The 15,203-nt window shown below is 41.8% G+C and overlaps 1 protein-coding gene across 4 annotated transcripts in view; it reads left to right on the top strand.

Moving 5' to 3' along the window:
* LOC124875173 (rho GTPase-activating protein 21-like) overlaps positions 1-15,203 on the top strand; it is an 80,749-nt gene that overhangs the window by 32,905 nt on the left and 32,641 nt on the right. For 3 of the 4 annotated variants that reach the window (XM_047377119.1, XM_047377120.1, XM_047377124.1), the window contains exons 1-2: positions 10,956-11,168; positions 13,630-13,815. In XM_047377119.1, the coding sequence (XP_047233075.1) occupies positions 10,971-11,168; positions 13,630-13,815 (384 nt within the window). In that variant the 5' untranslated portion in view covers positions 10,956-10,970. Of the gene's footprint in view, positions 1-10,955; positions 11,169-13,629; positions 13,816-15,203 lie in introns of those variants that run through there. The other variant, XM_047377121.1, reaches the window with a different exon arrangement.

Below are 15,203 nucleotides of genomic sequence, written 5' to 3' on the forward strand. Positions count from 1 at the left end.
AAACATGCAAACAAAATAAGAATACACAAAGCAGACAAACACTTTTTCTCATCACCAAAATGATGCAGTCTGTTGGAAACTAGTATATCCCACTAGTTTCCAACAGGCTGCATCAATTTCCCACTCAAGTTAACTAATGCAGCAAAAGTGTTATTGGATGGATGATGGTGTGGCAGGGAAGATGACCAAACTCAGTGGAATATCAGTTATACAAAATTCCAACCAATCCAAGTTAGAGTCACACAAGTTTCACTGAGCTCATGTCGCGTTTCCACTTCAGCTTCCCACACCAGTGACTATCCAAGATGGTGTCTGAGAAAGTAGGTCACTCCCAGCATTCCCTCGCACTGGAGCAGGGCATTCTCATCCCACTAGGTGTAGAATAGATGATCATCGGCTGCCCCCTTGTGGCCAAAATCAATATTTAGTTAAAATGAAGAGTTTATCTGCAGCTCAATTTCTAGGATTCAATAAAGTTTAAGATTAATTTGCTTGAGCCCTAAACAAAGAAATGTCTTATCATGACCAATACTCGCTCAAACCTGAAACTAACAGCATAAAAAGTAATTTCACAACACCAGCAGAAATTTGTATTTGTATTCAGGTTCTGAACATAAAGCTGGGCATAGAGAAATACTTTAAGAACTGAGGAAAGTGCATGATTGACTGCATCTGGCCACATTGATGAATAGGAATTAAATTCAACCATTTAGATTGTTTGTGTGTGTGTGTGTGTGTGCGCTGACATAGATTTATACATACAAACAGACTAATTCCTTACTAATCTTCCTGAGAAATGGAAAATATCCAAATGTTGTAAGATGTTGTCTCGGAAGTATTTGCACTGCTTTGCTTATAAATGTGTTAGATTTCATTTTAATAGAAATGTTTCCATCTCAGTGATGGAATGCTGGGCCTCAATTTATGTTCTTTCCTGATTTCTCTCAGGAGAGCAAAACAGAATGCAAACATAATCCTGAAAGGAAGAACAACTTGTTCTTTGTATGTTGAAAGTGAACAAAAAAAATGTAGAAATTTAGATTTTAATATTATATATTTTAAAGAATTCACCTGAGATAAAGTAAGCGGCTTCTAAAAGTAACTTCTGTAGGTTTAAAAGGACTGGACCCAGCTTTCTAGTCTTACAAATAACTCCAAGATGTTTTTAGAATACATCACCCACAAAAACTTGGATGACGACTCCTCCCCTCTAATCCACGGCTGCTATTGATCAAAGTACTGAAAGCTGTGTTGATGCTTAGTTATCAAGCATCAAGCTCACTTTAAGGGAAGTGTAGGACTGAATCTTAAGTGTGAGTCTCAGAGTTGATTTACAACATGTTGCTGATCCTCGATGACGTATTTAGAAAACCCCAGGCAAGAACCAGTCACTGCTTGCTTATTTAAGAATATTCTCAGAGAAATGTCAAGTATGCCAAGTTAAAATTGTGAATATTTTAAGATAAGATTACATTTAACGCAATAGTTTTTTAAAGATTTTTATTTTATTTATTCTTTTTATGAAGCATGTCTGAAATAACCCCATATATTCATGTAGTAAATTAAAAACAATCAGTTTCCTATGTGTTCCATTTCTTGGTCAGTTAGCTGAGTTGTGTATATAAACCTTAAATCTGGTGATCGCTGCAGCCATGGAAACCCACCTAGAGAGAGAAAGATACACTAAACACTTGTTCAATTAGTTGAAGAAAGAAGACATTTAAGGAACGTTCAGCCTCACCTTAACTAGTGTGAAAAGAAAAACGAGTGGAACAACACCTTAAGACTTTGGACTTCATCTCACTTAGCCTACATTCGCTCATCATCCGACTGTGACAAAACGGTAAAACATTTCTCCAAGAGCTGCACAGAAATATTCAATTCAATTCAGTTTTATTTATATAGCACCAATTCACAACACCTGTCGTCTCAACGCACTTTACAAAATCAATTCAATCGAATCATACAGATTTCAAGTCAGGTATATACTGGTGTTGGACAATGAAACTGAAACACCTGGTTTTAGACCACAATAATTTATTAGTGTGGTGTAGGGCCTCCTTTTGCAGCCAATACAGCATCAATTCGTCTTGGGAATGACATATACAAGTCCTGCACAGTGGTCAGAGGGATTTTAAGCCATTCTTCTTGCAGGATAGTGGCCAGGTCACTACGTGATACTGGTGGAGGAAAACGTTTCCTGACTCACTCCTCCAAAACACCCCAACGTGGCTCAATAATATTTAGATCTGGTGACTGTGCAGGCCATGGGAGATGTTCAACTTCACTTTCATGTTCATCAAACCAATCTTTCACCAGTCTTGCTGTGTGTATTGGTGCATTGTCATCCTGATACACGGCACCACCTTCAGGATACAATGTTTGAACCATTGGATGCACATGGTCCTCAAGAATGGTTCGGTAATCCTTGGCAGTGACGCGCCCATCTAGCACAAGTATTGGGCCAAGGGATTGCCATGATATGGCAGCCCAAACCATCACTGATCCACCCCCATGCTTCACTCTGGGCATGCAACAGTCTGGGTGGTACGCTTCTTTGGGGCTTCTCCACACCATAACTCTCCCGGATGTGAGGAAAACAGTAAAGGTGGACTCATCAGAGAACAATACATGTTTCACATTGTCCACAGCCCAAGATTTATGCTCCTTGCACCATTGAAACCGATGTTTGGCATTGGCATGAGTGACCAAAGGTTTGACTATAGCAGCCCGGCCGTGTATATTGACTCTGTGGAGCTCCCGACGGACAGTTCTGGTGGAAACAGGAGAGTTGAGGTGCACATTTAATTCTGCCGTGATTTGGGCAGCCGTGGTTTTATGTTTTTTGGATACAATCCGGGTTAGCACCCGAACATCCCTTTCAGACAGCTTCCTCTTGCGTCCACAGTTAATCCTGTTGGATGTGGTTCGTCCTTCTTGGTGGTATGCTGATATTACCCTGGATACCGTGGCTCTTGATACATCACAAAGACTTGCTGTCTTGGTCACAGAAGCGCCAGCAAGACGTGCACCAACAATTTGTCCTCTATTGAACTCTGGTATGTCACCCATAATGTTGTGTGCATTTTAATATTTTGAGCTAAACTGTGCTCTTACCCTGCTAATTGAACCTTCACACTCTGCTCTTACTGGTGCAATGTGCAATCAATGAAGACTGGCTACCAGGCTGGTCCAATTTAGCCATGAAACCTCCCACACTAAAATGACAGGTGTTTCAGTTTCATTGTCCAACCCCGGTACATTCCAATTACTCCTAACTATCAAACAGTGCAGTTAGAATATCCATCTTTAAGTCCAACATATTGCACACTGGAATATATAAAGATATAATCATTTTTCTGTCAAAAGAATTAACAGAGAAATAATATTGCATGCCTAAACTGACTTTCCCTACCTTATTTTGGCTACTCTGTACACTATAACTGATAATCACCCTCAGATGAGGACCCCTGTCTTCTCAGTGCCATCACAGCGCCTATTGGAAACTCCTAACCACCTGAGAGACCTCTGAAACTCTTCTAAATAACCGAGAGAGTAAGAGTGATTCTCTTCCTTAAGAACTTCGATATCTTGCATTTACACTAAAGTCTGAAAGTAGGAGCATATTTCTGAAATTCGTAACACTTTCAACTAAGACTAAAGTTCTGATTTAAGAAGTTTAATAAATGTGGGCCCAGGGCAGTAGAATGATTGTGGAGGGACTCAGCTTCATTTTAGCTGTCAGGGATGTGATTTGATGTGTTTTTCTATTCTGGTCCTGTGGACGTCCTTTGTTGGTGTCTGTCTCCATCTCCTTTTTTCTTTCTGTCTGCATTCCTCCTGTTATACTCAGCCCGACTATTCATGCTACTGAACTACTCCATATTAATCTTATGTTTCTTCACTCCTCGAGTCTCTTGGATGTTGCTGAATGGGCAAGGTGATGGGTTTGAGGCTGGAAGATGTTGTTTGATTGGTTTAAAATGAAAACTCATTTTGAAGTCTGGAATCTGGCAGCTGTTATATTTAGGTTGCTGATAATGCTAAGTCAACAATCATTTAAGTCAATGTTAAAATATGTTTTATTTATATGATGTAATCTATATAATGATTTGACTTCCTAATAGACATCAAATCAAAATCTGTGGAGAACACTGAACATGTTACATTAGCAGCTGAATACTTGAAATATTCACAAAATAAAACCCTTTATTTGTCAGCTTTACTTAAAAGCTGACACTCAGCCACCCAGAACACACACAGTAGCTCCTTGGCAAACAAACTGGAGCCTTCCTGTTTGTCCCCCTGAAGGCAGCATTGTGTAGTGTGTTAGCATTAATGCTAATTATAACTGAATCTTTAATTATTTTAGGATCTGCATTTACTTACTACTTTTGATTTGTTTTTATTAATATTTGGACCAAACTTTGACATTTGTTAGTCTTTAGAAAATAAACTTCTTATTTAGTGTATTTTATTTGTGTGACTGTCTCCTCTTACATTTAGTCTTTATGGGCTCTAATGTTCTCTGGGAGAGAGCTGTTAGAGTGTGCTTAAATCTGGCTGAACTGAGCTGCTCCTCTTTATCCCGGGTTGGTATTTGTGAACCTGTTGAATCCCATACTATCTTTGGATTCTTCTCCTGTTATAGATTACTGAGTTCTGCTGTGTGGTTTCTAAGACCACCCGACTTTAATTTAAAACTAAAGCATAAAAACATCAGCTTTACATGGTCAAAGTAGATGCAATGTCTTTACTGCAGCAAGCTAACATGCTGCTTAGTAACAACCAATCCTCCAAACTGGTGAATGTGAGTGGCTCAGTAACTTGCATGATTGCATGTTAGTGCTAGGGTTATTTTTGGACACTTTGTTTAAAATACATAGCGACATCCAGGCCCGGTTGTTTCACCATGAAATATGTGACATGTTACTGTGTTTAGCACCCATTTTAGATCCTTCCCAGATCAATCACCTCCCTCTCATATGTAAAGATGAATGGAATCACTAGTAGTTGGTTTTGTTGCTGTTTTAGAGTGAGTCCATAAACACTGAAATGAAGCAGAGGGAAGCAGCAGCCATCATGTGATCAGTCATGTTCATACCCGAGGCCAAAAGCAGCAGGCCAGAGCAGATGCATATTCTGACTCATGAATCAAATCCTGTTATTTTTATTCTGACATTACTCCTCCATGATTACGAAGCTTTGCATGATTGCGTAGATCGGCCACAATGTCTTTCCCTTTCAAACAGTTTTCATATGGATCATCACAGATGCCCCAGTGCTTTCCTGCACTTTAACTTCACTATCGCAATTTTTCTTTTGCTGTAACAGCAAACATGGCAGTGAAACAAATAAAAAGTAACAGTGTAGGAGAATAAAGTACGAAGGATAGCACAGCACAGGAAGGTGGATGATGTTGGCAGAGCTGTCAGCCTGTTTTAACATCTCAACCCACTGTTTCCCTACATCCTCACTTCTTTTTCTCACTGCCTGTTTTCTGCAATGCTCTCAGGTGTCAGTGACAGGATAACTGTGGGGCTGACAGCACTGTTTAACCTGTTAGTGGAGGGCTGGTGAGGTGGATCCATCGTGTGTGCACACACTCAAGCAGGCATGCAGGTAGTTAAGAGGCAAAAAAAGTGAGGGAAGTTACAGTCTGGTGACAAAAAGTCAAACATCCACAGTAATTCGAAACACTGATTTTAAACAAAGATGGGTGCAAACACTTTATCATTCTTGTACACAGTTTTTACCCAGAACTGATGGATGCAGTATGCTTAAACAGGTATTATAACTGCCATAACTCTAGCTTAATTGGGAATCCAGAAACACTTGCAGAGCAGAGGAGGCTAAGGTAAGTAAAACGTTTTTTGTTTTTTTACGTCGTTGCTTCTAATTAAAGTTCTCAGTGGTGGACCGGGATCAGTTCTATGGAAAAGAAGAGCCAGAAGAGACAGACAAAACAAGCAACCACCTAAGGACCATGACAATAACTGCATCCTCTAAGTACGTTTTTGTCCTTCTGCCTTCATACACATCAACTTCAGTGAAGTTCCATCCTTAGTCCATTGTGTCAAATATGAGGCTGTCCCACCTCTTCTGAGAAGGCTTTTCATAACGTTAAGAAGTTTGTTTAACTGACTTTTTTTTTTTTTACTTTTCTTACTGAAGCACATTTGTGAGGTCAGACACTGATGCTGGGTGAGGGGGCCTGACTCTCAATCTCTGCACTAATTCATCCTGGTTGTGTCCTATTGGGCTAAAGTCAGAACTCGTGCAGGCTGGTCAAGTTCTTGCAAATCCATCTCTTCTCATCCATGTCGTTATGGACGTTTCTTTGTACACTAGTGCACAGTCTTGTTAGAACAGGAACGATCATCCCCAAACTGGGCCCGCAGATTAATGAGCATAAAATTCTCCAACATGTCTAAGTATGCTGAAGAATTAAGAGTTCATTTCACTTGAACTGAGGGACAGAGCCTAACTCCTGAAAAACGGACCCAAAGCACAGTCCTCTCTCCACCAAACCTTACTCTTGACACAGTTTAGTAATGGCAAGTGTCGTTCTTTGTTATAATATCACTAACTGTGGATTACTTATTGTTTGGAAATTCACGACTCGACTTATTGCGCAGGTGGCATCCTATCATGGTACCATGCTGGAACACACGGAGCTCCTGAGAGCTACCTATTTTTTCACAAATATTAGTAGGAGCAGTCTGAATGCCTATGTGCTTTATCTTAAACACCATTGGCCATGGAAGTAATGGATGAACATCTGAATGAAATGATTTGGGTGAAATGAATAGGTAACAATACTTTTGGCAATATACTGTATGTGCAGGATTAAGAAAAGATAGAGTGACACCTACGCTCTTTAAAAATTAAACTAACAAATCAAATCTGGTGGAAAAACACGTCTGGGGAAAAAGTCTGCTTTGTCTGTTTTTGTGCATTTTGGGTTTGAAATCACAGAACCTTGATGATACTGATAATACGGCTGACAACAAAGGAGACACCTTGCCTGCATTAGGGAGATCAGGTCACCCTGGAGCCAGGCTTGGCTGGGCTCAGCCTTAAAAAGCTACAGGAAGCACCCTGAATACTGGCCCACCACCTGCAGGGTTGAACGTGGGGATGGTGACATGGAATGTCACCACACCAAGAAGCCAGAGCAGGTGTGTGAGCTCTCATGGCCTAAAGGAGGTTGACGAAATGGAATCTAAATGGGCCATTTTCAGGACCTCGACTGCAGATACAGCTTTCAGGAGCCAGACTGAGGATATTGTCGAATGGTGAAAGGAAACACTTGAGGATCTCCTCAATCTGGTAAACATGTCCTCTGTGGAGTAGGCGGAGTCTGATAACTTTGACAAAAGTGACTCCTTTGCAAAGGCAGAGATCGCAGAGGTAGTCAAAAAGCTCCCCAGAGACAAGGTGTTAGGTGTGTGTTAGTTTTGGTCTGAGCTGCTGAAGACTCTGGACATTGTGGGGCTGTCTTGGTTGACACACATTTTCAATGTGACATGGAAGACTGGGACAACATGGATAAGCATACTGGGGTAGTGGTCCCAATTTTTAAATAAGGAGACCGGAGAGTGTGTTCCAACTATTGAGGCCTCCCTGGGAAACATAACTCTAGGATGTTGGAGAGGAGGCTAAAACTGAACCTCAGATTCAGGAGGAGCAATGCGACTTTCATCTTGTCCTTGGTACAGAGGACCAGATCTTTACTCTTGGGGAAATACTGAGTTGACCATGGGAATATGCTTCTCTGGTCTACATGTATTTTATGGCTCTGGAGAAGACTTACAACTGTGTCCACAAGGTATTTTGTGGGAGGTGCTGTGGGAGTATGTGGTAACTGGGTGGCTTTTAAGGGCCGTCCTGTCCTTGTATGCCCGAAGCAAGAGCTGTGTCTATTCTTGTCACAAAGTCGAGTTTGTTTCCAGTGCGTGTTGGACTTTGCCAAGGATGCCTCTTGCTACTGTTCCTGTTAGTGGTGTTCATGGAGCTGATTGTAAAGTGGCCATGATGAGAGTGAGCTCCTCTAAGTCTGAGGCCATGTTTCTCAACCTGAAAGACTGCTCCCTCTGTGTTTGAGTTCAGTCTAGTTTCAAGTGGTGGAGTTTAAGTGTGTTGGTGTTTCGTTCACGAGTGATGATAGAATGGAATGGGAGATGGGCCAATGGATTGGGTTTCGTCTGCAGTATTGTAGGTGCTGCTCTGGGCTCTGGTTGTGGTGCAGAAAGAGCTCAGCCTGTTGGTATGGTTTCAAGAATGGGACCCAAATGCAGGCAGGCAAAATGCAGACAGGCAGCACCAAGTATAAATAAAAGAGGTTTAATTAATAAACCAAAACAGACTAAACAGGGGTGGCAGAACGTAGATAGTCGAAGCAAAAACATAGGGACATATGATGATCCAGCCATGAGTGAACAGAACAAAGGAGTATATGTAGGGCATGAAACAGGGGAACCATAATGAAACTAACTGGCAAGGTGCAGGGGGACCGGATGAAGCTGATTATGGGTAAAGACAGAAGTCAAAGAGCCAAAAGCCAAAGAGCACAGCTGTTGATTTACCAGTCCGTCTACGTTCCAACCCTAACTTGTGGTCATGAGGTATAGATTCAATTCAATTCAGTTTCATTTATATAGCGCCAATTCACAACTCATGTCGTCTCAAGGCACTTCACAAAGTCAATTAAATCAAATCATACAGATTTCAAGACAGGTACATACATTGTAATTAATCCTAACTATCGAACAGTGCAGTCAGACTCAGTTAATGGCTAAAAAGTTGACTTTGCAGTAATCCCTCATGATGAGCATGCATGTGGTGACAGTGGAGAGGAAAAACTCCCTTTTAACAGAAAGAGACCTCCAGCAGAACCAGGCTCAATGTGCCACGACCGACTGGGGGTTTGAGAAAAAGAACACAGAACCACTGATCCAGCAGTACTTTCTATGGGAGGGAAAAGTAAATGTTAATGGATGTAGCTCCTTTAGTGGCTTCATCTAGGAAGTAAAATCGGATGAACTCTGAGCCAGTTTCAAGTTTAGAGTATGAGAAAGAGCACATACAGTTAGTCACAGTAGAAGCTCAGCCATTAGCCTTGTCTAGGATGAAAATAGGGTTAAACACTGAAAGACAGGGCCAAGTGTATCATCAGTAGAAGGTGAGCATTACGTTGTTGGCAGCAGAAGCTTGGACGATGCCCCCCTCCAGGAAGGTGTCACAGGTAGATACAAAGTCAGGCCAGGTGTAGCTTCTAGAAGGAGAAAAGATCAGGACCTAACCAACATTCTGAATGCAAGCAGCCAAAATTACCCTTCCCCGTAGATTGGCCGGACTCATCTTTAGAGACAGGGTGAAGAGCGCTATCATTCGGAGGGTAGGGGGACTTGAAGTAGAGCTTATGCTTCTCCACATCAAAAGGAGTTCAGCTGGTTGTCTCCCTTAAGAGGTCTTTTAGGACTTCCCAATGGGAGGAGATGCCAGAGAAGATCCTGGATGGATGGATGGATGGATGGATGGATGGATGGTAAAATTAGGAGGTAGCGTTAGATTTCAGTTAAAATGTTTAGAGAAGACAGATGAAGTGAATAGGTTTGGAAGATAGAAGTCCTAACATTTATTTACCATAAGATGTTAGTAGAACTCCTTCAGGGTCATCCAGACACGGTATTTACCTCTAACTCAAGTTGTGTTTATTTTTAGACTGTCAAATAAATGAAAGATAGAACACATATCTACGATATGCATTTTGACACCTGACAGGTCTAAAAATCAGAAAATATCCTATTCTGTTTTAAATCAGGAACAATATATTCACTGCATCCTTTTTTTCTTATTGACTTTTCTATCCCTCCACCAATAATTTATCAACTAACTATTCACGTCTGCATGTACCCCAATTACCCACAGCTTTAGCAACCAGGTTGAGTCTAAAAGGAGGTGACAGGAAAACCCAACGCAGAGAGAGAGATTACTGCCGCTGTGAGCTCTACTGATGGGCTAGACAGTGTCAGTGTACAGGATGAGAGGGATGTGGCTGAGTGTGTGTGTACGTGTGTGTGTGCAGGCATGCGTGTAGGCGTGCCTGTGTTTGTGGGTGTGTGTGTATGACAATGTCAGCAAATACACCCTAGGGGAGGGGGAGGGAGAGAGAGGTAGAAGCATGCACAGCTGAGTAGGGAAGGACTATACATACAAATGCAGTAAAGATACTGAGCAATAGCCGGACCTGGAGCAGCAGCACTAAGACGGATCTTCTGAATCTCTTTTCAGCATCATTGATTTTTTTCATTTGTGCAATCTGGATTGGAAACAACATAACTAGTCCAAGACAGGAATTGAACTTGTTTGGAACTGATCTCGGAAATGCACAGCTTTCAGCAACAAGCTGCATCCTTCTTACAATGGAAAACTTTAGCAGCAAGAGCTTTTAAACGGAATGCAGAAATCAGAGAAAACCATGTGCTAATGCTGCCACCAGCTCACCTTCCCTGGAACCAGCATAACTTCTAATGATGTCTCATACTTGCTTAGTTGTAGCTTTGATTACTGTGAACCAACCTGAATGACAGACACAAAGATCTCTCAGAACAAACTCATCCTGAGAAAAGCAAAGGACAGGCTCATGAAGACAAAACTGGAAAAAACAAAGATACTCCTCCTGGATTTGCCATATCTGAAAACTAAAATTTCTGGTCTGTTGAGTTGTGCAACAAAGGATTGAAAGACAACATGAACTTCAAGCAATGTTCAACCAATAAAAGAAGCGAGAGCTACTGTGTGTCCAGTTTACCTTAACTGTAAGGTCTCACTGCTATGATTCTGGGAAGGATCTGCAGAGGTGACAAGTTGTCTCAGCTATGGAATCTGAACCTTGTATTTTCTGACATCTCTTTCTGTTCGTTTGCTGCGGAGACCCTACATGTTCAGATGAATGCGCAGGTGCTATGCTGAGGGGGTCGGGTGTTGCTCCAGCCCCATCAGGCCACAAGTGGGAATTTCACTGTTCTGTTGGGGTGGACTGTAGTAATGCTGAACCTTGCTGCATTTGGCTAGCAGTTCTGAGGGGTGTCTCTACTCACACATCACCCCATTCAGCACCAATTACCTGTTCCAGGATCATCAATCACCATCGCCTTTCTTGGGTAATAGAATTTTCTAACATTTAATACATTATCGAGAGACTGCTAGTTCATTGACCAACTGCTCGTTTTTGTTGGTGGTGGTGTTCTTGCTTCTGTATGTTGATGCCACTGTTAGTGGTTGTGTCAGTGATGTTGTTGCTTGTGGTGTTTTTGTTGTAGATGTCGATTTCTCATAATTTTGAGATGTTTCTAACTCTAGCCTGATTTCATAATAGTGTTAAAGAATGCTTCTTCTTCATCTGGTAATAACCTCTTCTGTCTGCTCTGATTAGTATAGAATGACAAGGGTGGCCTTGTTGAGGAGTCCCAGTTTAGCAAACCCACAGTTTGGATCAGTACCTGGATCAGAGACATGCTTTTTGCAACATCATTATTCTTGTTTCAGTCTGTAAATGAGTGTTCGGCCACAGCTCTGGACCTCTTTATGGTATGTGATGTAGATCTAAGGCGGTGGGGTGTCAAACCACCGGAGGAGATGATGCCCTAAACATTCATAGAGCTTTTTAAAAATTCTTGTTTTTTTACTTGCTATAACGTTTGTGTGGCAGAGCTTTTATTGAATCTGAATCAGTTAATGTTAAGAACCACCAACCAGTTTGTTTTGTTTGGTATATGTTTCCTGCATTCGGTTAATAATAACATGGTATGAGGGGGGGGGCAACCGGATCAGTTGTTCCGTGCCCATGGTGGAAGGGGGGCCCAGAACTGGGCTCTCCAACCATCAAATTATGGTCAAGAATATTTTATTACAAAAACATCACTTTTAGGTTAATTTGTCTATCTACATTGCCCTTAGGAGTGACTGAGTGTGTGCAGGTTGTTTGTCATGTGTGTGTCTGTGTTGCCCTGCGATGGACTGGCGGCCTGTCCAGGGTGTACCGCGTCTCCCCACCCATAGACTGGTGGAGATAGGCACCAGCTTGCCCGCAACCCACTATGGAAGAAGCGGTAGAGAATGATGATTTTATTACTGCCCTGGCAATAGTAGGCAGGAACCTCCCATCACCAATTTCTATATTCTATATTTTCCATCTGTGGTTCGAGGGCAGCTCGATTCCCGGGCAGCAAGGACACTGTATGTTTGCAAGAGAAAGGCACAGAATTTCTCCTCTGAAGATCTGGGTTCAGGTCTTCTGTGTGCAGTTTTAAAGCTCTATGATCACAGGGGCTGGTCACAGGGGATCCATCCTTCCTAGGGTCTCCCTTGGCCAATAGGTGTAGATCACACCTAGGTGTGAAAAACTGTGGATGATGGGGTTCAAAGAGGCCTCACCAGTTCCTTTGTTCTCTGGTCATGCAGTCAGGCATGTGAAGTTATGCTGCGTTCCAGTAACCTTGGAAGTCGTAGTTTACATCATCTCTTAGTTGTAGCATTCCAGTTTCCAGCTTGCTTTTGTTTGTATTGCTAGTAACTGTAACAGCAGTGTTACAACAATAAACACTCTTCTAGTTAGTATTTTGTGAGCATTAACAACGTTGAAACATCGTGTCTCATAAACACTGAACAGTAGAATGTATGACTGACTAAATGTTACATAAATAAAGAACTGCTAAAAATCGTCAAAATAAGAAGGTTTTACTACTATTGATGCAAGTAGCAGCCATTTTGAATGTGGATGTCATGTTGCCCCGATTTTCCAACTCGTAATTCCGACTATCTGGGGCATTCTAGTTGAAATTCCCTACTCAGGGGTCAGAAATTCCGAAGTTCAAATGGAACGCAGCATTACAGAGTCCTGTTTGTTCACATGCTTGATTTGCAGCAGCATACACTTGCTTATCTGTCCAGATCAATATATAATAAGACAAATAAGAAGGGCAAATTTGCAACAAAAGAAGAAAGTAAACATTTGGTAAAAATTAGGTAGATGTTAAAATTAATAAGAAAGTTACACAAAGCATAAGTTCAACAGAGTTCACTCTCAAACAAGGGCTAAACGGTCTGCTGAAAATCTGCTTGGTTTGGACCTGAAAACATCTAAGCTTCATGGCATTATGATGTTAATAGTCATACTTTGTGAAAGTGAGCCCCTTCTTTCTCCATTGTTCTCTGCATTTTCCCAATTTGTGTCCATAAGGTTCCTGTTGTTCCAGAATTGTTATTTATAGAGTGAGTTTGTAACTACCCTCTTGTTGAATAGATGTAACAAATCTTGAGTCTTGGTGAGTTTGTTGGTCATCTGTGCAGCAAGAAAGTCTTTGTAAAAATTCCTGACATGGGTGGAATTCTGCCCTGGTCGGATCTGGGCAGAGACTACAGTGAATGATGAGATTCCACCCACTTCCCGCAACTCACACTTCTGTTACATTTTTAAACGGTGACTGAATCCACAGTCCCACAGAACAACTGGTGTCTCCTGAAAAGGATACCATCCACATGGTAACATCTCTTCAGTGTTTGTTTTAGAAAGAGTAGGATTTTACGTGTTTTATGTTTTGTTCCAATTTATGTTCTGTGTAGGCTAAAAGACGGAACGATGGGATTGTGTCATCTGACAAAAGCAACCTGCTGCCATCAGCTGAGGTGGAGGCCAAGTCATCACAGGGCCCACGGACCATTGTTCTCCAAAAGAACTCCCAAGGTTTCGGCTTCACTTTGCGCCACTTCATTGTGTACCCACCAGAGTCGACCCTCCATAGCCTCAAGGTAACTGGCTGCCTTGCAGCTACATGTTATCATTTTCATCGCCTTTTCAGTGTCACTTTAATAAAATAACCTGATGTTTAGACAGTATGAATTTTCATTTCAGTCTCAGAAAGTTTTTTCATTTTAAATCATACTTTTTCCTTTTTGTGGGCTCCTGACCTGCACAGTAGTACTGTACTGAGAAGTCTGCTGCGCCAATTAATTAGATTTAATTGGAGGTATACCAGCAGAACTCCATTTTTCAGATTGACTTTCTCACTCGTAACTCTTTCCAGAGAGGTTTTTTGAGTAGTTTGGTTAGGAGAGCAATTTAATACAAGAGCAGCCTGTTAGGGTCATCCATTTGGGCCAACTGGGCTGCGCAGTTCAACATGTGCAGCTCAGCCTTCGTTGCAGTGATGGACATCGAAGCTGACATCATCAGAGCTATAAAACCCATGGAAACCAAACATTTGTTGCCATTTCCAGCATGTCTCATGAGACGATGCGATGGAGGTGCATATCTGGAGAGACAAAAGCTTGCGGGCGAACTTTTCCTGCATACGGCCATTCCCAGAAGAGCTTGAAAGCTGGAATTCTGTCTGATACAAGAAGGTCAGAAGATTCATAAACCAATCGAACACCTTGCCACACTCCGGCGCAGGTAAAAAACCCACAGAGGTTTCATTTCCAAGGAGACCCCTTATTGATTTAGTTGACTGCAACGGTTCCTCATATTTTCCAAGTTTTGGAGATGAGAAGTTTATGATGAGAGGTTTAATGCTTTTGAGTTGATCATGGACACGTGTCACTCTGGTTCCCCCCCCTCGTTTTTTCTTCTTCAGTCCTATGATGCATCCTCAAACTGGTGAAGAGAAGAAATCAACGTCAAAGTAATTTTGTTCTTTTTTTTATATCAAACTGGATAGGTGCATTTAGAGGTCTGGGCAGGATGAGGCATAGTTTGTGATTTAGAATCACTAGTAGTTAATCCAGGATATCAATTTGTTGCATGCAATACTGATTGAAGTGTTTTATGCTGAGCTGCTTTGATTTGCTGTGCAAGTGTGCTGAATCGCGGGGCGCGGATGCAATCAGCAAGGTGCGTGTGTTTTGTCTGGTTGATCCCAAATCAGCCGGGAGTTAGAAGTTGGACTTTTAAAGTTTTTCATTCAAAGCAACTGCGGTCTGGGCCTGGTGGCCTGACCACTCCTTTGTCCCAGTTTTATTACGGGAGTTTTTCCATTGAGTTCCCACCTCAAAGTTTTATCACCCTTTGTTTGAGATTTGGGAAAATCAGCTGCTAGTGGCTAAGGGCGCAGCCAACGGTCTACCAGCTGATCGCCCAAATTGCACATTTTGTCCATAAAACTGCTGGTTTTATCTTCATAGACACTCAATGCGCATAT

Source organism: Girardinichthys multiradiatus, chromosome 10 (assembly GCF_021462225.1).
Source record: "Girardinichthys multiradiatus isolate DD_20200921_A chromosome 10, DD_fGirMul_XY1, whole genome shotgun sequence".
Lineage (NCBI taxonomy): Eukaryota > Metazoa > Chordata > Actinopteri > Cyprinodontiformes > Goodeidae > Girardinichthys > Girardinichthys multiradiatus.